Raw genomic sequence first — 25,112 nt, 5'->3', positions numbered from 1 at the left:
GGGTTTCTTTGTAAATAAGATGTTTAGAGAGGGCATGACACACAGGTGACACTGGAGCCTGAACTCAAAGGAAATGAGGGAAGGAGCGCTGTGGCTGCCTGGAGCAGGAGGGGTGAGGGGTGGGGACAGTAGTGCAGAGGTCCTGAATCACTCCTGGTGTTCCAAGACAGGAGGGGAGGCATGAGTAGCTGAAGCAGGATAAGCAAGAGGGAAAAGAGCAGACAAGAAGACAGAAGGGAGAAAGGAAGTGACGGAGCAGTGGCCACACTCACAGTCATTGTGAGCACCCTGCCTGTGTCTTCTGTGCTGGGACAGGCTCCTCCTGGCTGCTCCTCCTAATAGGGAAGCAGGACACCAGGTAAGAGCAATTGCAATTTATCAAGCAAGGTATGAGGATGTCTTGCAAAGAAAGGGTGAGAAATTGGTAGACATCTTGAAGGTAGAGCCAATAGGATTTGTTGAGGGGTTCCTTGAAGGGTGAGAAAAAAAGTGGCCAAAAATGACTAAAAGGTTTGGGTAAAGATGACTGAAAGGATCCTGTTGCCATGACGCAAATGAGGAAGACTTTCTTACCTAATTGATCACTAATTTATATTTTTTCATTGACACTGGCATTGTGATAGATACCAGCACACAAATTCCTGAGATAGGAAATAACTCTCCTCCTGCCAGGAGTAAGAAATTCCAACCAGGAAAGATGGAGGGGCATTTTATTTAATGTTGAAATATAGTGCCATGAATTTAACTGAAAGAGTACCTGTGAAAATCAAGAGAGAGAGGGAGGGGACGGACCTCTAAGCTGGGTTTGGAGAGATCAAAGGACGTTCCAACAAGAAAATTTAGATTTTGAAAAGGCACAGATATTTGTAATCACACAGTGTGTTTGTAGAAATAAATCGCTCAGAACTGCAAACTGAGGGCAAGATAGCATGGAGGAACACGTATGAAAGCAGAGGAATGTAGACGTCGTCCTAAGGGGGACAGAGAACCCTCAGAACCTCAGCATGAGTATGACATGATGGGATTGAAGTGGGGTTTGGGGACCAGTCTCCCCTTTGGAGATACACAGGCTCTTCGGTGATAGATGTTAAAGCCTATCTGTTTGATGAGAATGTTAACATTCCTGTTTCTCCGCCCCTTGGCCATTGTCCTGTGTATAACACCCCAGTGGAATGACATCAGGGCAGAATCACACTACGGTGACAGGATTCATCTTGCTGGGCCTCACAGACCAGGCTGACCAAAAACATCTCCTCTTTGGCGTCTTCCTGCTGATCTACACTGTGACTCTGGTGGGCAACCTGGGCATGATAGACCTGATCCGTACCAGCTCTGCCCTCCACACCCCCATGTACTTCCTCCTGAGTGTGCTCTCCTTCCTGGACATTTGCAATTCCTCCGTGTTCACCCCCAGGCTGCTGACCAGCTTCCTCACTGTGGACCAGTCCATCTCGTTCGCGGGCTGTGTGGTCCAGATGGCCTTCATGATCCTCCATGGCACAGGAGAGTGCCTGCTCTTGGCCATCATGGCCTATGACCGATTTGTGGCCATCTGCCACCCTCTCCTCTACCACACCATCATGTCCAAACGCTTGTGCACCCAGCTGGTGGTGGGCACCTATGCTGTGGGGGTGTTCATTTCAGCTCTGCAGACAGGGAATGTCTTCATCTTGCCCTACTGTGGTCCCAACATCATTGATCACTTCTTCTGTGACATCCCCCCAGTGCTCCAACTGGCCTGCTCAGACACCACTGTAGCCAACATCATCCTGCTCTTCTTTTCTGCCTTGGTTACTGTTCCCACAGTGTCCGCCATCTTGGTCTCGTATGCCTACATCCTGGCCACAATCTGTAGGATGAGGTCCCTGGAGGCCCAGCGCAAAGCTTTCTCCACTTGTGCCTCCCACCTCACTGCCCTCTCCCTCTTCTATGGGTCTGTGTTCTTTGTATATGTCCAACCCAACCCAGAAAGTGCTTCAGCCTATAACAAGACCCTCTCCGTGTTCTACACCATTGTGATCCCCATGCTGAACCCCCTGGTCTACAGCCTAAGGAATAAAGATGTCAAGGCCGCCGTACACATTAAGGTTCTTAACTTAAGCAGAAAAGGAATTTGTTAGAAAGCTATCTGGGAGCTCGTAAAATAGAAGGGAGGCCTAGAGATTCCAGATGGGACAGGAACCAACAGTGGCCAAACACCGCTGAACACCACTGAAATGATCCATGTAGGTTGCCCCATTGGGGAACATCACCCCTGAGCACTCCCCATTGCTACGGCTAACACTGCCCCCATTGAGCATTCAGTACTGCTCAGCCACAGGACAAAGCCACCAACACTACCCACTCTGCCCCACCCTCTATAGCATTCAACCACATATCTCTACTTGTTCCTACACCTTCCCATCATTCCCTGAAGTTCAAGCCCCAGGCAGGAATATTCACCTGTTTGGCAACATCCCTCTGTACATCCATCAGTAGACCACATTCAGCATGGATATGTTACATCCCCTGCTATGCTATATCCACACTTCTGTCTTACAGAGCCCTAGGACCTTTTGCAGTGGTCCCAGAGTGGGACAGATTCTGTCTTTCTCCTATCTGTTCTCAAATGTGAAAAGGGGCATTGAATGCCATAGCGACCTAAAAGATTATATAGAAGATACTGCCCTTCTGTGTGATGTTCGAGAAATGGTCCCTGTGGTGTTTGAGTATAGGAAGGAGAGAGTGATCATTGACTTTATGGGGCCAAATGGAGCCCCAGCTACAGAAATCTCCATTATAACCAGCCAGGGACCAGAATATGTGCTACAGCAATAATGAGCTATTATTTCTCGATAAATCACCAACTTAAACAAAATAAAAAGCTGAAAGGCCATAGAGGTTTCTTCAATCAAGATCTAATTACCTTTATGTCTTTAGACAAAACCCTTCCTCATTGTAATAGAAATCAATCTTACCATCTTAAGAGTGTAAGAAAGAGGTGAAATTTATTGTGAAATCCAGATGTTAACTGAGGTTTAATTTACTATCTTTCTGAGAGTCAAATAAAATTGGCTTGTGTGCTAAAATCCCTGTATTTCTGCCTGTCTGGAGAACCTGAGGTAGCAGGGGATGGGGTATGAATGGTTTGTGCTTTTCTGGGTTGCCCCTAGCTCCAAATTCCTAAATCAACTGATTTACTTTGGCCGACACGTCATCCAGGGAAATGTGGATGGTATTAATGGGGAAGAGAGAGAAACAAAAGCAGACTGTCATAGAGGCTGGTGGGAGGGAAAAGGGGAGCTTTGAGCAGACTGGGCTCAGCCGACACAGCGGGGCTCTCTTCCTACAGGGAACCAAAAAACCACTGCATCTCTTCCAGATGAAACCTCCATGTTCACCTGCTCATCATAAATATCGAAGTGGGGCGCCTGGGTGGCTCAGTGGGTTAAGCCACTGCCTTCGGCTCAGGTCGTGATCTCAGGGTCCTGGGATCGAGTCCCGAGTCGTGCTCTCTGCTCAGCAGGGAGCCTGCTTCCCTCTCTCTCTCTGCCTGCCTCTCCATCTACTTGTGATTTCTCTCTGTCAAATAGATGAATAAAATCTTTAAAAAATAAATAAATAAATAAATATCAAAGTGAAACAACATGTTCTTAGAAAACTGAATAATGCATGGTAAGCAATGTTGATCAATGCTCAGTGATGGTACTGAAATCATCTCCCAGCTTAATTTATGGCTTGGGGTCATTTTTCCTAACATACTGTACTAGGGCTCCCCATAGAAATGGAACCAATAGAATATGATAGATTAGATGATAGACAGATAGATGATAGATAGATCGATCAATAGATAGATAGGAGAGGAGATTTATTATAGGAATTGGCTCATGCAACTATGGAGGTTGAGAAGTCCCTCCATCTGCCGTCTGCAGGCAGAGGACCAGGAAAGCTGGAGGTGTGTAATTCTGTATAAAATGAAAGGTCTAAAAACTGGGGGTTGATGGAATCATTCCTGGCGGGATTCCAAAAGCCCAAGAGCCAAGCCCACCAGTGTCCAAGGATAGGAGAAGATGGATGAACCAACTCAAGCCAAAAGAGCCAACTTGCCCTTCTTCTGCTTTTTTATTCTACTGAAGCCCCCCAGTGGATTGGATGAGGCCCACGCACATTAGTGGTGGTGAACCTTACTCAGTCTACCAATTCAAATGCTAATCTTATCTGCAAACCCCACTCAGACATAGCCAGAAGTAGCCCTCTGGGCATCCCTGAGCCCAGTCAAGGTGACGTATAAGTTAACAGTCACACGTACTAAGAATACAGCAGACCCCAGCTGGTCCCCAACCCCCTCCCAATACTCCATCCCAGACTCAGGAGTTAAGGGAGTGCAATCTTTTCATGAAAATAAGCTATGTGCATAACAGAAAATTTTCCTTTGAATAATAATTTCCCTTAGGGCCAAGGAGACACAGAGGACCCAGGAACAGAGACACTAGGGTGTCAATGCCTCCTTCATTGTCCTGGTAAACTCGTGCTCTGTTCCTAATGTCAACAATTACTGAGCACGCTCACCTCATAGTCCTGGGAAGCCCAGTTACAGACTTCAAAGTAAATAAGCTTCCCAGAAGTGGATTACAGAGTGGCTTCTGAGAAATGGAGGGAAGGCAGGGCAGAGAGGGGAGAGCAGGAGGAGCTGAGGATATGGGAAGGTTTGCCAGGAGACAAGGCACCCAGCCCCTTTGGCCCCACGCACACCTCCCTGTCCAAATGTCTCCTCCCCTCTTCCCTTAACTAAAACCATCTGACACGGAACCCAACGGGAGGCACTGGAATGTTGGTTGGACATTAAGTCAAAGTGTTACCTCTCTCAAGAGCATTTGAATTACACCATGTCTTAAGACCACCCAGAGCCCACTCAATACCTGAAGGTGTGGTACTTTCTACTGGGTGGAAGGGAATCCAAAGTTCAGGTGGAGGGGCAGATCCAGCCCCAGGTGCTAGAAGGAAGACCGTTTTGGGGTCCGGCCAGGCGGCTGAGGCACGGGGCTACCCCAGACCACTGCCACTGAGCATGGAATGTTGAGGGGACAGGCTCCATCTCCCGATCAAAATTGGTTAGCCTTGCTGGACTTCCACCTATCCCATGGGAAAGAGAGAGGTTATGGCCAAAGCCTACATGTTTACAGATGGAAAAGGGGTTGTCTCTTCGAGTCTCTTCCATGTTCCTCTTGTTCCCAAGGCTCTCAAACACATTTAAATTAACCTCAGAGACCCCTGGGGGAGGGACACTGGAACCACATAGGGAGGCAGCCCGAACACTGGGATCCACCTATAAAAAACTCAAGCTCTCCCGCACCGAGTACCATCAATCACCAAGTGGGAACGTCTCTCCAGGCATCACTGACAGGGACAACTTGGCTCAGGATGGAAGGGGTCAGATGCAAGTGAATAAGGCTTTCCCTGGGAGAAAGAATCTAAGTCAGTCCACCTCCAGCTGGGGCTGGCCAGAGGTGACTAGTAAGAAAGAAGGGGCAAACGGGCAGACACCCCCCAGAAGATGCACCCCTCCCACCAAGGTTGGGATGAAAATACAGATGCCTAGTTAAAATCGAATTTGAGATGAACGACAAATAATTTTTAGTATAAACATGTCCTAATATTGTGTAGTTTATACTGAAACGTATTTTGCTTATCTGAATTTGTTCATCAGATTTAAATGGGCCCCATGTATTTTGTCAGGCAATCCCACTTGTGACTTGTTATGACCAATGACACACAGCAGAAGTGACAACATGCCGACTTCAGGCCTAGCCTTGAAGACGACTGTTGACATCCACTTTTTCCATCTTGGAGGCCCACCCTAAGACCACCAGGCTGGGAGGGAGCCCCGCTAGCCATTTGGAAAAGCCATATGGAAGGTTATTAAGCCCCAGATGGTGACAGAGGCCTTGGCCTCCTGGGACAGCCCAGGGGCCAGGTGCGGGCGGCTGTGTGCATGATCTTGGTCCATGCCACTCGGAGGAGAAGAACAATTTGCCCCAAGCCCTACCCAAACTCCTAACCCACCGAACTGTGAAACACAACAACAAAGGGTTGTAGTTTTAAGATACTATATTTTAGAACCTAGATGTCCATCAACAGATGAATGGATAAAGAAGATGTGAGATATATATATATATATATATATATATATATATATATATATATAATGGAATACTATGCAGCCATCAAAAGAAACGAAATCTTGCCATTTGCAATGACGTGGATGGAACTAGATAGAGGGTATCATGCTTATCGAAGTAAGTCAATTGGAGATGCAACATGGGGGGTTAAGGGGGTAGGAGAAGAATAAATGAAACAAGATGGGATTGGGAGGGAGACAAACCATAAGTGACTCTTAATCTTACAAAACAAACTGAGGGTTGCTGGGGGGAGGGGGTTGGGAGAGGGGGGTGGGGTTATGGACATTGGGGAGGGTATGTGCTATGGTGAGTGCTGTGAAGTGTGTAAACCTGACGATTCACAGACCTGTACCCCTGGAGATAAAAATATATTATATGTTTACAAAAAATAAAAAAATTTTTAAAAAGATATTGTATTTTAAGGAGTTTTCTTACATAGTTAAACAAACAAACAAAACCTGAAATAACCCCTAATGGATTGTCCTTGAATTATTCTGAATTTAGTCCCCAGACCTTGTGGTTTTCTAGAGGCTCCGGCAGGCTTGGTCTCCATGCCCGCACAACCTTGTCTACTGTCACCTCCCTGAGGGAGGCTGCCCATGCTGGAGGTTCAGAGCATGGCCTTCGGTTCAGGAGACAGCCTGACCTGGCCTGGATCCCGGCTCTGGCACACAAAGCTGTGTGACCCTGGTCTGTTTGTCTGAAAATGAATATGTCAATATTAATTACCTCATAGGGCGGTTCGTGAGGATTAAAGATTTAATGTCTATAAGGTGCTGAGCACACCGTCAGGTCCTTAATTAGCGTTCAACGCATCTTAGCTGTTGTGATTAGTCGTCCTAACACTGAATCATTTCTCCGACCTGTGTTATCTTAGTATTTTATCTCCCTGATTAGAGAGAGAGTTTAGTGAAGCCAGAAATCACGGAACAAGGAGGCTGGCAGGGTTCACCCGCCAAGAACCACAGTTCTTGGCGAGGAGAGCAGTAAGCAAGCTGTCAGCCCCGTCCTAGCCTCTCTTCTGCCACACCACGGCCTGGTCCCCTTTTCCGCAGGCCGGGCCCTTGCTGAAACATCACACGGCCCCAGACTCAGCCCAGACCTACAGAGTAACGAAGCTACCTCCTAGGCCACCCGGTCATGCTCCCAAATTTCCTTCTTTCCCTGTGAACCAGCAACAGTGGGCCAGAGAAATGGAGATTCGTGAGGACATAAGATGAAACACAAGTTAATGGGTTCTAGAATCAGACAGGACTGATGTCTAAATTGGGTTGTACAACATACAGTCTGGCATCATCTTTAAACAAGAACATGGTGTGAAGCTTAAATACTCAAATGACCAAAAACCCTAACACGAAGTATGCTGTTGAATGGATGTTCATTTGATATGATTTCCCCACTTCCCCAGCATCATCCACTCTGGGCTTGAAAGGCTCATTGGCTGCTGGTGTTAGTGAGGGGGTCCTGCGAAAGGCCAGCCTCCTCTTGCTCCTCTGTAGCCCGACAACCTTCATCACGACTTCTGTGACCTCTGCGCCTCCGCCCAGCCACCCGCTTACTTGCACTGACATTGCCAAGGCAGGGCCGTTCTCTTACTCCCTTCTGCTCACCCTCCTCCCCATCACTAGCATCCTAGTCACCTTCTGAGGGAGGCATTTCCTGCAGCCCAAAGCAGAGCTCTTCCATCTGTGCCTTTCGTCTTCCCAGCTTCACCCTCTATGGTGAGGGAAGATTCACACCGTTCACACTGTGCTCAGCCAGGCTCTCAGGATAAGCCTGACCCTGCTGTCCTGGGGCAGGTCAGAGCCAGGGCAAGTTATCAGATTGTGGTGAGCAGAGTGCTGACTCCAAATCAAGGAAGGGCCAAGGTTCAAATACCAGGAGAGGAGGATAAGATTTCAAAACGTGGGTCAAAATGGGTAAAGCAACATTGTGAGTGAAATCAAGGTCAGGCATGAAGTTGGACCAACAGGTGGTACCCTGAGGGCAAGACACATATTGGGTTTCTTGTCGTTAAGGCCAGTGGAAGTCAAACCTAGCTTGTGAGGAGCCAGACTCCAAGCAAAGAGGTGTATCCAGATCCCTCCAGGCTTCTGCTTATGCACAAAGTTTGTCTGGAGTTTGAAGACCCCCTCCTCTCGTAGCCTTGTACCTGACCTTGACCTCTCTCCCACATCTCTATGCCCAGATAAGAGATAGCGCCCAAAGGTCACCCTTGAAAGACTTCAGTGAAGTGTACTCTTTCCAGCACCTGTCTACTCACCAGTCCACACACATGAGCACATTTGTCACCGGGACAGTCCAGAATCATCCCCACAGAGTTACATTCCCACAGACTCTACTCACCGCCATCACTTGCCTCCCCAGGGAAACTGTAGGCTCGTGGAAGCAGGACACCAGCCTCACACTTGATTTCATCCCCCACGGAGCCCGATGCGGTGCTGGGTACTTACTCAGGACGTAGGAATGAAGGCGTATTTACTCATACATATTTTGCCCCTTCCTCTTTGGATTTTAGGCTTTGGGGCAGGAGGTGATGAAAAGATTACCACTTGTCACTCTAGAAGGCATGGGCCTAACAAAACACTACTGCTACCTGAAGAAGGCATTTTTCTCAATAATGATAATTACTAGCTAACATCCATTGAACACATATGATGTCCCAGGCATTCTGGGACACATGATACGCACTACTTCCTTTGACCCGCAGGAAAAATCTGTGAGTAGGTTATGTTTATTTCACATATGAAGAAACTAGAGTCCAAGAACTCTAAGGTCAAACCCAAGTCCAGCTGATTTCAAAGACTTGGCTCTACTCCAGTGTCTAAAACCCCTTGGATTTTTGCAGGAAATTATGCAACAAGTTTACATATCTCCTGCTTCCAAAAATTCCAAAGAGCTGCTTCTGTATTTCCCACCAGGGCCCAGCTTTCCACTAATCCCACAGAGTCTTGGCTCCTACCAGGAGTTTCTAGTTCCTACAGAGCACCTGAAAAGCAACTTGGAACAGGAAAAAATAAATGAGATAGAAAAGAAGAAAAAAAAAAGCAGAAAGAATTAGGACATGAAAGGACCCTTTGGTGCCCCTGCCTTGGCCTCAGCTCTCTTGCCACCAAAGAAAGCCCCAGATCCCGAAGCCAGTTACCTCACTCTCCACCCCTTCCTGGGTCCCACCTGCACGCCCACCAGAATTTTCTCTGTGAGTCACCACAAAGAATGAAGGCACTTTTTCTTCCATGGTCTGGCTTCAAGAGTGGACTGAGTGATTCATTGATTCCTCAAAAATTGGGGACTTGGAGAAGGAGGGATGTTGCTTAAAGTACCTAATTTTAGAATCTCCCCTCCAAATCAGAGAAGGGTCTCTTTTCCCAGAACCCCAGTTATTCCTTGTGCAAAAAGAGGGATTTAGAAAATATGATCTGTGTAAGGTGTCTTCCGGTGCTGACGTTTACATGAGATCCGAACCCTCTCGGCAGTACCAGTGAACCCGTGTACTCATAAAAGGTACAGACAAGGTAACCTCCAAAAGCTAGTGTGACTCCGCTTTTTTTCCTAATTATCGAGGAGCCACAACAGGAAGCAAAGGACTTCAAAAAAGGAGGGAAGGGAAGGAGAGGGGAGGGGAGGGGAGGGGAGGGAGGGGAGGGAAGGGGAGGGACAAGAGGGAAGGGGAGGGCAGAAGGGGGAGGGGCAGGGGGGCGGGGCGAGAGAGGAAATGAATAGAAAAAAGAAGTACCATGCTCTCAAAGAACAGAAACCCTGGTAAAGAAGAGATCGATAAATTGACAACTGATAACTCTTCAAAAGATCACCAAACACACACCTGTTGCTCAAAGCTAAGTTTATGAGACCTGCTATAGGAAAAGAGTACCCAGAACCTTCGTGTCTCAAAAGGAGGAAATCTGTGGAAGATATTTACAGAGTTTGAGAGTCCAGACCCAAGGGGTTTAAGGTGGATTTTTTTTTTTAAGTTTTCCTGTTTGTTTGTTTTAAGGAAGCTCCATACCCAGTGTGGAGCCCAACGCAGGGCTCGAACTCATGACCCTGAGATCAAGGGTCACATGCACTTCCCACTGAGCCAGTCAGGTGCCCACAAAGTGGATCTCACAAATGAGGGAGCACCTTAGGAGTGGACGAAGTTTGTGACATTATAGTTCAGAATTGGCAGGAGCAGGGAAGACGGGGCCTGAAAGCAAATCTCGAGAAGTAAACCATTGTTGGTTGAGATTATTATTCCGTGAGCAAGTCATCTACGGTCCTATTAGGAGAGCTGTTGGCCCAGGCGAACAAACTTTTTTTTTTTCCAAGGATTTTATTTATTTTTTTTATTTGACAGAGAGATAGACAGAGCCAGAGAGCACAGGTGGAGGGAATGGCAGAGGGAGAGGGAGAAGCAGGCTCCCCGTTATGCAGGAAGCTCAATGTGGGGCTCCATCCCAGGACCCTGGGATCATGATCTGAGCCGAGGGCAGATGCTAAACCATCTGAGCTGCCCAGGCACATCTCCCCCATCCCCGCCCTTGCTTTTTATTTTTTTGCAAACTATTTGTTTAGATAAATTGGTTTGCAGGAATTTCGTGAAGCAAACAGTGAACTTATTTCTTGGTTTATGGCCATATCTTCCTTGGCTGAATTTCCTGGAACAATTAGTTAGGTCATGTTGCTGTCGGAAATCCCGGCTCTCAGTCCCAATAGTGAATCCACTAGATATAGATGATTTCCATTCTTCGGTTCAACTTATTATTTTAAAACAACACTATGGGACGCTTTTCTATTCCCCTAGAAACAGATCTTTGCCTCACTTTCTCCATTGATGACATGATGGCAGGGCTACCACGCTGAATGTGCCTCCCACCCATCACGCCAGGGGAGCTGGGACAGTCAATAGGGAAATCATTTCAGCTGAAAAAGAGCCTATTGCCAAGTGTACATAGTCCAGCAGTGCCCTTGATGGTTAATGAATAATCAGCATTCATCTGAAAGGATCCAGGTCATCCTGGGAACAGGACCGGGAACAGCAGCACATTACTATGGCATGATTGGGTAACTTGAGGAAATATTTTTTGTTTAGAAAGACCAGGTCTCCAGCCCACTCAGAGTTCACAGGCTGTGTATAAGTTTCAGCAAGCACCTTTCCCTCTGGGCCTCTTCCCAAAGATGTTGACTCCGACGTTCCCCAAAAGTTCTTTCAACTCTGGCTTTCTGGAACTCTTGGACGTGGCCCTGTTGATGTATTTCCACCCTTGATCAAAAAAAGATGCAGAGACAAGAAAGGACATCCATTTGGCTGCTGACATAGCCTTTATGTCGTTTCCCAGTGGATATTCCTCAAGAACATCTCGGCTGAGACCATGGACCTGCATTTCTCAGTACAGCTCTCAGCACAGAGCCACACGCAAGCAAGCACCCGGAACCTAGAGACCTCATTGTTTTTCCCATTTCCTACCACGTACGTAAATGCACAGCCCTTTGGTTTGCATTCTCTCTGCTTCCTGGAGGGTCCTGCCCGCTGACACAACGGGCATAGGAACACGGATATTTCACTTCACGAAGAATTTGCTCGTCAGCAGAGCTAAGGACAGAGAAAGGGACCACTCCCAGACACAGACGGGTTTACCAGCAGTTTGTGCTCGCTTACTAACTGGTACATTTGTTTGGCAGAACTTGTAAGTTTGAAATTTAGTCCAGGACTTTCTTTCATTGCAACATATCGCCTGTCAATCAGGTTGGCAAGAACGGAGTCAGATGGAACCTGCCACTCACAGCTGGAACCTTCTCATATTAAAAAAAAAAACAACAATAAATTGCCATGAATTAGTCCTGGGGCTCTAATGCGCAGCATGGTGACTATAGTTAACAATATTGTAACGCATATTTGAAAGTTGCTGAGAGAGGCACCTTCATGGCTCAGATAATTAAGCCTCTCCCTTTGGCTCGGGTCATGATCCCAGGGTCCTGGGATCGAGCCCCGAGTGTGTCCAGCTCTCTGCTCGGCAGGATCCTGCTTCTCCCTCTCCCTCTGCCTGCCTCTCTCTCTAGTAAATAAATAAAAGCTTAAAAATAAATAAACAAAAATGAAAGTTGCTAAGACAGTAGATCTTAAAAGTTCTCATCACAAGAAAAACAATGGCAGCTGGCTGTACAGCGGCTCTTAACCAGAGACGTAACTGTGGTGATCATTTCACAATACAGACAAATATCAAATCATTATGCTGGACACATGAAACTAATCTAGTGTTACCTATCAATTATATCTCAATTTTTAAAATTTAATAAAAGTCAAAAACAGTAAAAAAAAATTTTTTTCCTGTATTTTTAAAAAAAATTTTGTTAATATATAATGAATTATAAATGTTTTTGTTTGTTTATTTCCTGGGGTCAACTAGGTAGAGGCAGCCTCGGTGACGGTGAAGGAGCTGCTCCCCATGAGGTGAGAAGGAGCCCCACCTGAGAGGCCTGGATGATCTGAGGGCAGATAAGCTAGAACTGGGACCAGAGCCAAGAAAAAACTTTGCCCTTGAGGAATACATCAGGATGTGAAGGCCTCTATATGAACAAGTCACACCCAAATCTCAATAGCTTAGATGAGACCTTTATTGGGGCACTGGGGTGGCTCAGTTGGTTAAGGCTCCAGCTCTTGTTTTCAGCTCAGGCCATGGTCTCAGGATTGTGAGATCAAGTCCCTTGCCGGGCTCCACGCTCTGTGGGGTGTCTGCTTGATAATCTCCTTCTCTCTGCTCACGCTCTCCTTCTCCTGCTCTCTCACAAATAAGTAAATAAAATCTTTAAAAGAAAAAAAAAAAAAGAATAGTTTATTTCTTAGTCCTGTTCATGTTCCTCATGAGTCCATGACCCGCCTGCTCCTTCTCACTCCAAGACTCCTAAGGGAAGCCCCTCTGCCTTGCACTCGGCTGATGTCACAGCAGAGCAAAGAGAGGAAAGCTGGGGGGTGCACGGGGCTTCTAAGGCGTCCATGCTCAGAACAGGGCACAGATCACTTCCACTCCCGCTCCAGGCCAAACCCAGTCCCGTGGCCCGGCTCCGCTCCCACGCACTGTAGCCGCAGGGACCGAGGAAGCCTGCGGTGGCCGAAGGGTGTTCACAGCAGAGACCTGCGCCAGGAAGTAGGCATTCACCAGGAGGGTGAGTCAGACAGCTGTGCAGGCTGAGGTGCAGTGCGGAAGGCCAGGGGACAAAGGTCTGTCATTTCTGTAGAGGTGACTCAGCAGGTGTCCCCCAAGGAAACAAACCCCTTCCTACCTACAGAAAATATGGTCCATCCAGCCCCTCATCTGCTGAGATTCTGCCAGATCCGAGTCTAGGGACTGAATTTCCTTTGCCCAAACAAGTCATTTACCTAACAAGGCGCTTTGCTTTGCATGGTGATCGCCCTTGGGATTGTGGAAGCCCCAGGAGCCAGGCTCCCCAAGGTGTGAGCCAGAATCTTCCTTCCTGGGAGAAGAAGAGCAGTATGTCTATACCGCGGGCTCCCTGGGCTTGGCCCTCGGGGGCCCTATCCCTGGAGGCGCTCGCCAGATATTGCTAACAGGAAAGAGTTGGAAATAATTACTGTCAACCAAGGGGGGTCGTTAAGTAAAGGATGGCACATACCGAACATACACAAGATAAGGCTTGGCTGGCGGAAATGAGGCCCTAGGCTATCACTTAGTGCTTGATACAGGGAAACACCCAGGACATCTTCCTGGAGGAGGAAATAAACGACGCAAGAGCATGCGCAGTGTGGGTGTGTCCTCCGACCGTCCTAGTCTCCAGGGCATTTAGAGGATTCTAGTAAAAATGTCCACCAATTCCCATTTTCTGTGAGTAGTGGGACCCCAGCTGACTTTCGTTTTCAGATTTTACTGTCTTCTTAATTTTTTTCTGCGTTGCTTAAATTGTTTACAACTAGCACGGATTTTTACAAAGACAATAATGCTACTTTGTGGAGGGGGAAGAATTGTGGGTTGGTTTTTTGTTTGTTTGTTTTTGGCTTTTTGTTTTGTTATGGTTTTTGTGGTGGAGAAACGTCAGTACTGTTAAGCGAATAAAACAGTTATGATATAAGCCCATCATTATGCATCTACAGCAAATACACACACACACACACACACACACACACAGAGACACCCCCACTATGCAAGTGTCCCAGGCTATTCTGAAGACCACAGGGAAGAGCAGCTGGGGAAGCAGCTTTAGACCTCGAAAGAGCGCACGTAGGAAGGTTTCAATGAGCACTTCTAGCCAGCAGTATTGCAGACCAGCCAGCAGTATTGCAGAGAGGAACGAACGTCACTCTCACAGCTTCCGCCCTGATTATCTGTCTTGTCACCGACAGCGTTACCCTGCTCTCCTACACCTCCACCCCGGTGACCATCCACAGGCCGTGTTCCCTTGAGGCTCGGAGCAAGAGGCTCCCTATCTGTGCTCCCTACCTCATCCCCCACCTGCCTCATCTCCGGCGCCATCCTGGTCCTGCATGCCCAGCGGAGCTCTCGCACGCTATAGGTTGATAGGACAGGGTCATATCTGTCTTCTCCTCCGGGGCCATCCGCATGCTGAACCCTCTGATCTACAGCCCAAGGAAGAAAGAGGTGGAGGCTCTTTATAGAAGGGATGCCTTGGCAAGCTGCCTTCCTAAGTGTGGAACATTCTATCCCAATAATGTTCTGTCGGGAACATTCTATCCCGACAGAAAGCACAGAGCATATGAACAGAGTGAAATATGGGCCAGCACTATTTTATTTTATTTTTCGTTTATTTTAAGTAATCTCTACATCCAACATGGGACTCAAACTCAAGCCCCTCATAATCAAGCCCCCCAAAATTACATGTTCTCCCGACTAAGCCTCCCAAGTGCTCCCCCTTACCCCCGGCACTATTTTAAAAGCTTTACACATATCAACTCATTTAATCTTCAGAACAACCATATGAAATGGATACAATGATTATCCCTGGGGAATCTAAGGCACAGATAGGCAGTGTAACTGGCCCAAGGTCACACAGCTAATAAGACGCACAGCCAAACTTTAAATCCAAGTTATCTGGCTCCTGGCGGCAATATTCTCAACCAATACACTATATTGCCCCTTTCTAATAACCACATCTCACAGACAATGGGCAGAGTTTTTCTTAAATGCATACATCATAAGGAAGGACAGGCTTATGGAATTATACAGTGGTACAGAAGGGGCTAGGGGCTTGGCACACCTGAGTTCATGCTACCTCAGAATGACTCTGTCTCTTAGCATTTCTGTCATGTCGAGTCAAGGTACATAACCCCCTGACCCTCAGTTTTCCCAGGTGAAAACAGGACACTCACTCCCATCTCAACTGGTTACTGTAAGGTTCCCAGGAGGGTAAAAGATGCTCACAAAGAATTATTCAAACACCATGTCTTCCTTTCTTCCCTGAGAAAAACCTCTTCATGAGACCAAGTATATATTTTTTTAAAATTTTACTTATTTATTTGACAGAGAGACAGCAAGAGAGGGAACACAAGCAGGGGGAGTGGGAAAGGGAGAAGCAGGCTTCCCAATGAGCAGGGAGCTGTATGCAAGGCTCAACCCCAGGACCCTGGGATGATGACCTGAGCCGAACGAAGGCAGCCACCCAATGACTGAGCCACCCAGGCACCCCAAGACCAAGTATTTTTATACACAGGAATGAGGCCATATCATGTAGCTCTAACATTAAGTAGATTCACTGAATCACCAGAAAGTTCTTCCTTTTTTCCTTACCTCTTCTGAATATGTCAAGGAGGAAGTCACAACCTTCCCTATTCCGGTCTCTCTTTCTAATATAGAGAGCCAGTCTTAGCACTTAACAGTAACTAGTTAGCATTTAATGTTATGTTACTTTCATTTTTATTTATTATGTCACTTTTATTCTGATAAAAAGAGTGTTTTAATAAAAAATTGCTTATAATGGTCCAATTTTTAAAAATCACAATACAGGTGATACACAAGGCAAAATATCACAAAGAATGTAAACAAATGGCTTTAGAAACTCTGATCTGGGCCATTTATAGTTTTCGAAACCTTTTCTCATTCATTCTTTTATTTGATCTTCACCAAATGCTGTTTAAGACAGATAAGCCAGGTGTCATTACCCCCATTTTACAGATAACCAAATCTGAGGGATTGAACTGGCTAGCTCCGAGTCCCATGAGACTGCCATAAAACAACACAGACCTGAGAACCCAGGTGCCCTGAGGATTCACGGTGGAACCCCCCAGAACACACTTCTCAACTTGATCTCAGGAAATGGGGAAGTTCTTGATCTTCAAGGCTCCAGATTGCCTTCTTCCTGCCTTTCCTATTTAGCTTCTTTTGGTAGGGTCTCCCTTGCCTCCAGATGCCCCTCCTCTGCCTCAAACCTCTAGAAAACACACACTAGGCTAAGTCGCTCCTCTTCCAGGGAGCTCTCCAGAATTGCCTTCCTCTGCTAGCAACAGAGAACTGACCATAACAGTTTAAACCCCTACAGTTCCTTATGATGAAGTCTGTCTCGAGGAGTCAGAGGAGCGTCCAAAGAGCAGTTATGTTTAAGCTAGAACTAGACTGATAACAAAGAGATTTTTCAGGCTGCTGAAGGGATCAAGGAGAAGTCCCTGCAACCTGAATTGTAATGGAATCTTTTTTTTTTTTTTTAAATCTGGAAATGGTTCATACTTGTATGGAGGGTCCATGAAGGCAGTGGGGATCTAGCTGATTTCTATCTTTCTGTCCCAACACCTTCAGTGCATAACTTTTGCAACAGGCTAAACTATGTCCCCTCAAAATTGATGTGTTGAAGCCTTAGCCCCAATACCTCAGAATATGACTGTATTTGGAGGCAGGGCATTTAAAAGATGATTAAATTAGGGGCATCTGGGTGCCTCAGTCAGTTGAGCAACCCACTCTTGGTTTCAGCTCAGGTCATGATCTCATGGATCTTGAGATCAAGTCCTGTGTCTGGCTCCGTGCTGAGCAGGGAGTCTGCTTGAGTATTCTGTCCCTCTGCCTCTCCCCCCACTATCTCCCTCCCTCCCTCTCTCTAAAACAAATAAATAAATCTTTTTTAAAATGGTGATTAAATTAAAAAGAGCCCCCTGAGGTCGACACTAATACAATCTGACTAATGTCTTTACAATAAGAGGAAATCTGGACCCACAAAGACACCAGGGATGCAGTTGCCCAGAGGCAAGACCATGTGAGGACATAGGTGGTCATCTTCACGACAAGGAGAGAGGCCTCAGAAGAAATCAAACCTACCAGCACTTTGATCTTAGACTTCCAGCCTCCAGAACTGTGAGGAAAAAAAATAGTAATTTCTGTTGTTTAAGTGACCCGGTCTGCGGTATTTTGTCACGGCAGCCCCATCAGACAATACAGCGTCTATATTCAAGGCTGCCTCTTCGTCCAACATGACTGCTAAAGCTCCAGCCATCACCTCAGGGGTTGAGGAAGAATGTTGGCAAAAGGGGAACTTGCCAGCTACCTATTCCCAGTCATAGGCATTTGCCTCTCACTGGCCAGAACTTCATCACATGGTGGTCATATGGTCTGCAAGGGAGGCTAGGATATCAGCTGTTAGCTGGCCCCCGTACCGCCTTGACTATCCTGCAGTGCTGTTTTTAAGGAAGGGGTGAATGAACACGGACTGTGCATCCAACAGTCTTGGCTGTGCCTCCCTCATTGCCAACTGCCTGGACCAGAGAATGGTGGCGAATGACGGCTCACCCACAATCTCCCACACATTGTGTGTGCACAGCATCGTACGTGTGAATTTTGTAGTGAACATAAAAAGTGTTGATGAGATCACATTTCAGAAACCCAGATTCCCAGTTTCTCTGGGAAGGAAAATTGCAACCGGGGACTCTCTACCAGCCGTGCCCTCACCTCACCATAACTGCCTGGCCCCGGGTCAACGGCTCTCCACTCCTTCCCCCTCCTGCCCCCTGGCTATTCTTTTTAAAGTGTTTCCTTCATGTCACGCCCTGGGTTTTTTGGGTTTTTTTTAAAGATTTTATTTATTTGGCAGATCACAAGCAGGCAGACAGGCAGGCAGAGAGAGAGGAGGAAGCAGGCTCCCTGCTGAGCAGAGAGCCCGATGTGGGGCTCAATCCCAGGACCCTGAGATCATGACCTGAGCCTAAGGCAGGGGCTTTAACCCACTGAGCCACCCAGGTGCCCCCATGCCCTGAGTTTTTGCTCCTAGTTCAGAAAACTGACCACATTCACCCCTCTGGTAAAAGTGAGAGGAGAAAACAGGGACCCAAAGTGGCCTGTTTCAAGGAAGACAACCAGTGCTCAGACAATGCCCAGCACACATGCGACACCTGGCCCAGACTCTGAATGCATGAAGAGAATGTGTACCATTTGGATGTGAAACATGTCAAAAATAAAAATAAACATGCGGAGTTAGAGAGGAGAAGGGAGTTGGGGGAAATTGGAAGGGGAGGTGAACCATGAGAGACTATGGACTCTGAAAAACAATCTGAGGGGTTTGAAGTGGTGGGGGGGTAGGAGGTGGGGGTACCAGGTGGTGGGTATTATAGAGGGCACGGATTGCATGGAGCACTGGGTGTGGTGCAAAAATAATGAATACTGTTATGCTGAAAATAAATAAAAAATAAATAATTTTTTTTAAAAAGAAACAAAAAAAGAAGAAGAATTAATTTAAAAATATTTTTAAGTCCAAATAAATGTAATACGAGCTCCCCTCTCCCCCAAAATAGTATCTCCATGTAGAAAGAATAAAGCGTACGTTTTTCATTCATGTAAGGTATCCAAGTATCCCTTGCAAGCATTTGAGTTTACAACCCTTGGCCTGGCAGGGAGAGTCTCTCCTTCGTGTTGTCTTACAAGCTTGTCCCAACCTAACTTTCCAGGGGGCACCCCACACTTCCCTTCAAACACCTGCCCTGTGGCCACAACGATGCGCTGGCTTGGCCTGAGCCAGTCCTGCATTTTTGCCTGCTCCTCCTTTGTTCACAGTTTCCTGGGCGCGGGACTGTGCCGTCCATCCCTGCGTCAGCCAGGACAAGCCCCTTCCTTATCATTTGAGCCCCCGCCTAAACATAATCTCTTCTGGGAAATTCTCTGACTCCTACTGAGAGAATTTATCATTCCTCCTTCTGTGCTGCGGTTTGCCCTTGTTAAAGAAAAGAAAAATGTGAAAACCATCACAAATGAAAGATTGAGTGCTGAGTGGGGAAAAGAAAAAAGAAAAAAAAGAAACATTCAGTTTCAAGCAAGAAGCCCCAACCAGCACAATCTACAAAAAAAAAAAAAAAAAAAAAAAAAAAATGGGGATTTGAAGATGTGGAAGGAAGGATGCGGTCCTTGTTTAAAGCCAGGACACCAGGTGCGACACAGGTTTCCTCCCCCGTGAGACATGAATACCTGGAGAACATGGTCTTTTTTATTTTTATTTTTTTAACGTTATGTCCCAGTTGCCCAGCCCTCAGCGGGGTGTCGGCAACAGAGAGAATTCTTGCTAACCACCTGACTTACACAGGAGACGGCAGCAACGTGCCCAGCACAGTATCAGACACGTCATAGATGCTCAGCAAAGTATAGCTCTTCTCAGAGGTACACCCGAGACTGAATCATGGGCAGGCATCTCCCTCTTTGAAGCCTCTGCTACCACTGAGTCTTCTTTAAAGCCCTTTATAATCAATCTGCAGGCTTTCCATCCCCAGCCAGACAGTACACTCCTTGAGGGCAGGGAGGGGAAGTTCAAGGAAATCTGGCTGGAAAGTTACAGAATCCACCAGCGACTCTTCCCCACTCCCACCCCTACCCCTGCCCCCTGCACACCTGGAGACAGGGCTTTCCTCAAGAAATCTGGAGGCCGTCAGCTTTTATTCCCTCTGAGAAAACACTATCAGGTTCTACCAGCTTCCTCCTTCCTCTCCCAACAGCTCTGGTAGAGTTGGTCTGACCAGGAGTTTCCGTGAGCTCCAGGACCACTCACGGAGGGACTGGGGACAGGAAGAAAAGAGAGAGGCGAGGCTGGGCAACCAACCTGGCCCCTGTGGACCAATCCCCTTTCTGGAGCTCTCCCCCGGAGGGCTGGTCTCTGGCTGGGAGCCGTCTCCACCTGAGGCTCAAGCAGGGTGAGTCACACCTCTGAAGGAGAGGGAGGGATGAGTTCAGGCAGGCTTGGGAGTTCAGGGGGAAAAGCCAGTGAGTCAGTGATGATCTAGAAAGAGCCAGGGAATGGAAGAGGGTAGACTAGATTCCCCCGCTGAGTCAGCGTTCACAGCCTCCCTCCAGACTCCTGTCCAAGGATGTCCTGACCCCTGTCCTAGGCGCAGGCTAGGATTTCTCAACCTGGACACCATTAACATTTGGGGCTGGATAATTCTTTGTTTGGGGGCAGGGTGGGAGGGTTGGGGGTGTCCTGTCCCTAGCACGCCACCCCCTACTTCCAGTTGTGGGAACAAATATGTCTTCAGACACGGCCAATTGTCCCTGGGCAAGGAGGAATCCTCAGGGTCTCAGGGTTGAGAGCCGGGACTCGCCAGCCTTGCTAGCTCCCCTCCCTTGCTTGCGCAGAACACAAGATTAGACGGAGACCTCAATCCTCCTCCTCCCCTCTCTGGCAGCCGTTCCTGGAGGTCACCCCTCAGGTCCTAATTCCATCAAAGCTCTACTGCGGCTCCCTTCAGCCCAGTGGATGAGAAGGAGTAAGTAATGATCATGGAGAAGGAACCAAGTTCCCAGAAACCAGTTATTTTTGTAAAAAAAATGTAAGTGTCAAAAAGAAAATCAAGGGCCCCAAATGGGGCCACTTAGGCCAACTCACCAAACCAGGGCTTACTCCCTAACCTAACTGGGTTTCAAACTCCCAGGTCAGTTGGGATTTTCTGATCAGCTCCAGGGAGACAGTCTGTCACAGGGGCCCTCTCCATCCCCCAAGGTCATCTGCATGATCAGAGACCCTGTGCTTCCCCCTAAGCAAAGGGGACCTCGCCTGAAACAACCCTTTCTTTTCCAAACAACTTCCTCCTTTTTTTTCTTTTTAATAGCTCCTCAGACCTACTCTCTGCTGGCTAGACGGACTGCAGCCCTATTCATGAATTACTCAGTAGACATTCACATTTACTCAGTTGAACTCTTTTCGCAGTTTTGTTGTTGTTGTTGTTGTTATTGTTTTAGTAATCTCTACATCTAACTCGGGGCTCCAACTCACAAGCCCCGAGATCTGAGCGTTCCAAACCCCTTCAGCTTGAGCCAGCCAGGTGCTCACTTTGTGTTTTGCCAAAAGTAACTAGTGAAACAGATTTCAGTAATATGTTTTACTTAACCCAATATATCAAAAATAGTCACTTTAACATGCAATCAATAGTTTTAAATTAGCAATGAAATAGTTCACATTCTTTTTTTTCATACTGAGTCTTCAACACCTGAAGTGTACCTTTAAGCCCTTACCACGTACCTCAGTGTGGACCGGCCACGTCTCAAGTGTTCAACAGCCTCGTGCAGTTAATGGCCGCCATATTGAACAGTGTGGGACCGAATGGGTGAGGTTCACCCCTGGCCTTTTCCCAGCAGCAAGGGGCTTCCAGAGGCCAAGACGTGAGGTACAGTGTAAGGCCATAGTCTCCAAGAAGATGCTTGGGTTTGGGTTGTTTTGTTTTGCTTTGCTTTAATAAGGTTTTCTCTTAAATTAAGACATAACTGACACATAACACTGTGAGTTCAAGATGAGCAATGTGTTGATTTGATATATTTACACACTATGATATGATTACCGCTGCGGCATTGGCTAACATGACCACATCACTCAATTATCGTTTCTTGTTTGTGGTGAGAACATTTAAGATCTGGTCTCTTAGCAACTTTCAAGTATATAACTCAGTATTGTTGACAGTAGTCACAATGCTGTGCATTACATTCCAGGGCTCACCTTCTCAGAGCAAGTGTTACACCCTTTGACTCACATCTCCCTGACTTCCCCCACAGCCACTATTCCCACCCCCCCACAGTCCCATCTACTCTCTGTTTCTAGGAGTTCAAACTTTTTGGTGGGGCGAGCTCCAATTGGTTTCATTCAATAATTCATGAATGGACACCATCCCATCTGAGGAGTTACACAAAATGGAAGACCTTTACAGGCAGACATGGGGGGAGACTTTTGAGGGAAGGGGGGTGTCTATCTTTCCAGACGGACAAGGTTAAAGGTCACATCCTGCCATTAAGTCTCGGTTTGCTATCCTAAGAGCAAGTGACTCCATTTGGGGGACTTCTTCTTCTTCTTTTTTTTTTTTTTTTTTTTTTTTTTTTTTAAATCACAAGTTATAGGTCAGAAGGTAAGGAGGATCCTGAGGAAAATCAGCCTTGTCTTGCTGGGTGACTGGCTCAGGGAAGGCCCTTTTCATAGACTTGGATCTCAGACATTGCACTCCCCTGTCCGGAAGAAGGTTATAAATCTTGAGGGTGTAAATTAGCCTAACCCCACCCTACAGGTAGACTTATCATCCCAGCATTGGCTGCGTCCACGTCCACACAGGCCTTACATGCCCTGCTCCTTTCCCGGCAGCCCAATTTGCTCACCACTTGCTTAACTCAAGACTTCAGCTCCACGAGGCCCTGTGACCCCTGCCTTGTGTGTCATCATCCATTCGCTAACCTTTCACTCAGATCTGCTTCCTGGGAGACAGATAAGGAGCTCAGTGACACTGACCACCTCACTTCGATTCATACATTCCCAAGCCCTGGGGACAAATTCCTAGTCAAGGCACCAGGCCTAGGATTGGGACCCTTGATAGAGATTTATAGTCTCTCTTTATGGATCCTCCCCTTTCCCTCCGCCCACAAGTGCATCCTGAAATCAACTCCTCCTGGCTCCCCGAAGACCCTGAAGGGATTTGGATGGAAAAAGAAAAATGCTGAGGCCACGACCAGCTAAGCGAAAGAAATTCCAAAATTTTCCATATTTTTTCTGGCTGGAAATATTCCCAGATAATCACTCAGCAGCTTTAAAACAAACAAACAAAAAAATGAATAAATAAAAAACTCTAAGTCCCTAGTACATGAGACCTGCCCCATAGTAGGATGTCCACGCATGCATATATGAACTTGCTGTAGGCAGCACACACAGCCCAGAGCCTGGGGGACACGGGGTGTCCAAGAGGCCACATGTCTGAAGCTCAGGAAGGATGACCTTTTATCTGCTGCTTCCAATGTCCTTCCTTACCCTTTATCCACAGAGGCCTGGGTGACAGCCAGATTTACAGCTCCTGAAGTTGGTTCCAGCGCTCCATCTGCCCGGCCTCCAGCCCAGACCTGCCTCCTAGGTTGGCCTTTGTAGCTCCAGGCCTCCTCTGTGAAGACCTGATCCAGTCTCCTTCCCCTCGGAACCACTGTTCAAGCTCCACTCACTTTTCTGGCTCTTCGGAGATTCTTCTGTTCTGGCTCTTCCGGATTTCCTTTTCTTACATTTGAGCTCAGTCATACCTTTTGAATTATTTTGCAGTTTTCTCCCAAGACATGTCTATATATATGCGATTGGAAGGAGTCCCTGTGTCCACTGCGAAAGTAACCTCATGAGGCCCAAGATGGACTTGTTCATGCTAAGTCCAGGTCAGCAAACCAGAACTTGGTTAAGTTTCAATGGTCGGCTCTGCTGGAAGAGAAGGCCAACCAAGGTCAACCAATCAGCGCTTGCTTGCCCGCTCAACACAAACTACCTGAGCAGCCTCCGGGACTTCCCTTTTCTCCATTTACAGAAAGTAACCCTGCTCTGGCCAGTCACCAAGTGCCCACCCACTATGACTTGTTCCTGCTCACGCTGGTCTGTGAACATGTCTCGTGTTGTACAGCTCTTCAGGGCTCCTTTCTATCTGCTAGAGTAGATGCTGCCCTATCTGTGCATCGCCCAATAAAAGCTAACTCAATCAGTGAATCGGAAACATTTTTCTCTTAATACCACTAAGTCACCCATAGTGATTAAAAGTGCCAGGCTGGTGTACAAGCACAAATCTGATCGTCTGAATTCTCTGCTCCATTCCCTGAGGCCCCAATCCCTTTCAGGATGTAGCCTAAGAGCATAGCCTGGCATGCAGAGCCCCTCATGACCCAGCCTGGGTTGGTTTTGGGTTCTTGGCAAGCCCATCCTCGCACCCTTTACTCAATGTCACTAAAGCATTTGCTGTCAGCAATGGTCCCTCACACCTCCTCCATTTACATATGCCACTCACCAGCCCAGTACATTCTCCTCCCCGCTCCCACTCACCCTTTGCAATTCACCCCAGATGTCATTCTCCATGCAAGCCTTCGCTGAGGTCTGGTCTGCAAGCTTGAGTCAATTTCCCACTTCCAAATCCACACTCTCTCAGCCTGTCCAAATCCCTCCTCACCGTATACTATAATTATATACCGTCATCAGATCTTTTTGTTTCTCAGGGGGCACCCACCTCACCCACCAGGTTCAGGTCAAGTCTGCAGCTGTCCTTTTGTTCTCCAAGACCCTGCCCAGATGCAATTTTTCCATGAAGGGGACCAGCCAAGGCTCCTGGGCTCCTCCCTTGCCTGGACCCTTCCAAGGCTCTGGGAACTCCATAGCTATGTATTCACAAGGTCAGATGCTTTTTGTAAGATTTTGTAAGTAATTTTAGCCACAAATGGCTAAAACCACTGTATCTTTCCATCTTGCCCCCACCCCAATCACATTTTCCCTCTTGTAGGTTTAGAGAGGTTTAGGCAATGTGAGATCCGGCTAAGGGGTAGTTGGGATAGGAATATGGGTTTCCTGCATATATCTATATGACCTTTTCTTTTCTTTTCTTTTTATTTTAATTTATTTGACAGACGAAGATCATAAGTAGGCAGAGAGGCAGGCAGAGAGAGAGGTGGAAGCAGGCTCCCCGCTGAACAGAGAGCCCAATGCAGGGCTCGATCCGAGGACCCTGAGATCACGACCCGAGCTGAAGGCAGAGGCTTAACCACTGAGCAACCCAGGCAC

The 25,112-nt window shown here is 47.2% G+C and overlaps 1 protein-coding gene and 1 long non-coding RNA gene across 3 annotated transcripts; one reads left to right on the top strand and one right to left on the bottom strand.

Moving 5' to 3' along the window:
• Positions 1-1,172: 1,172 nt before the first annotated feature.
• On the top strand, positions 1,173-2,120 carry LOC131811333 (olfactory receptor 5G9-like). The gene has a single exon (XM_059139809.1). The coding sequence runs from the start codon at positions 1,173-1,175 to the stop codon at positions 2,118-2,120; it is 948 nt and encodes a 315-aa protein (XP_058995792.1).
• An 8,348-nt stretch (positions 2,121-10,468) lies between these two features.
• On the bottom strand, positions 10,469-20,404 carry LOC131812933 (uncharacterized). Of its 2 annotated transcripts, none has more exons than XR_009346558.1 (3): positions 19,961-20,404; positions 14,591-14,727; positions 10,469-11,400 (listed from the first exon to the last, which is right to left on the bottom strand). It is a non-coding gene; the product is annotated as an uncharacterized LOC131812933 (long non-coding RNA). The 2 variants fall into 2 exon arrangements; XR_009346556.1 differs by having other exon boundaries at positions 14,603-14,727; positions 19,961-20,400.
• Positions 20,405-25,112: the final 4,708 nt, after the last annotated feature.

Source organism: Mustela lutreola, chromosome 1 (assembly GCF_030435805.1).
Source record: "Mustela lutreola isolate mMusLut2 chromosome 1, mMusLut2.pri, whole genome shotgun sequence".
In the NCBI taxonomy this organism is placed as follows: Eukaryota; Metazoa; Chordata; class Mammalia; order Carnivora; family Mustelidae; genus Mustela; species Mustela lutreola.
This window is presented reverse-complemented; position numbering and strand designations above follow the sequence as displayed.

Bases quoted from the DNA above. Each gene is read 5' to 3' on its own strand.
- LOC131811333 (XM_059139809.1), top strand. From the start codon at position 1,173: ATGACATCAGGGCAGAATCACACTACGGTGACAGGATTCATCTTGCTG.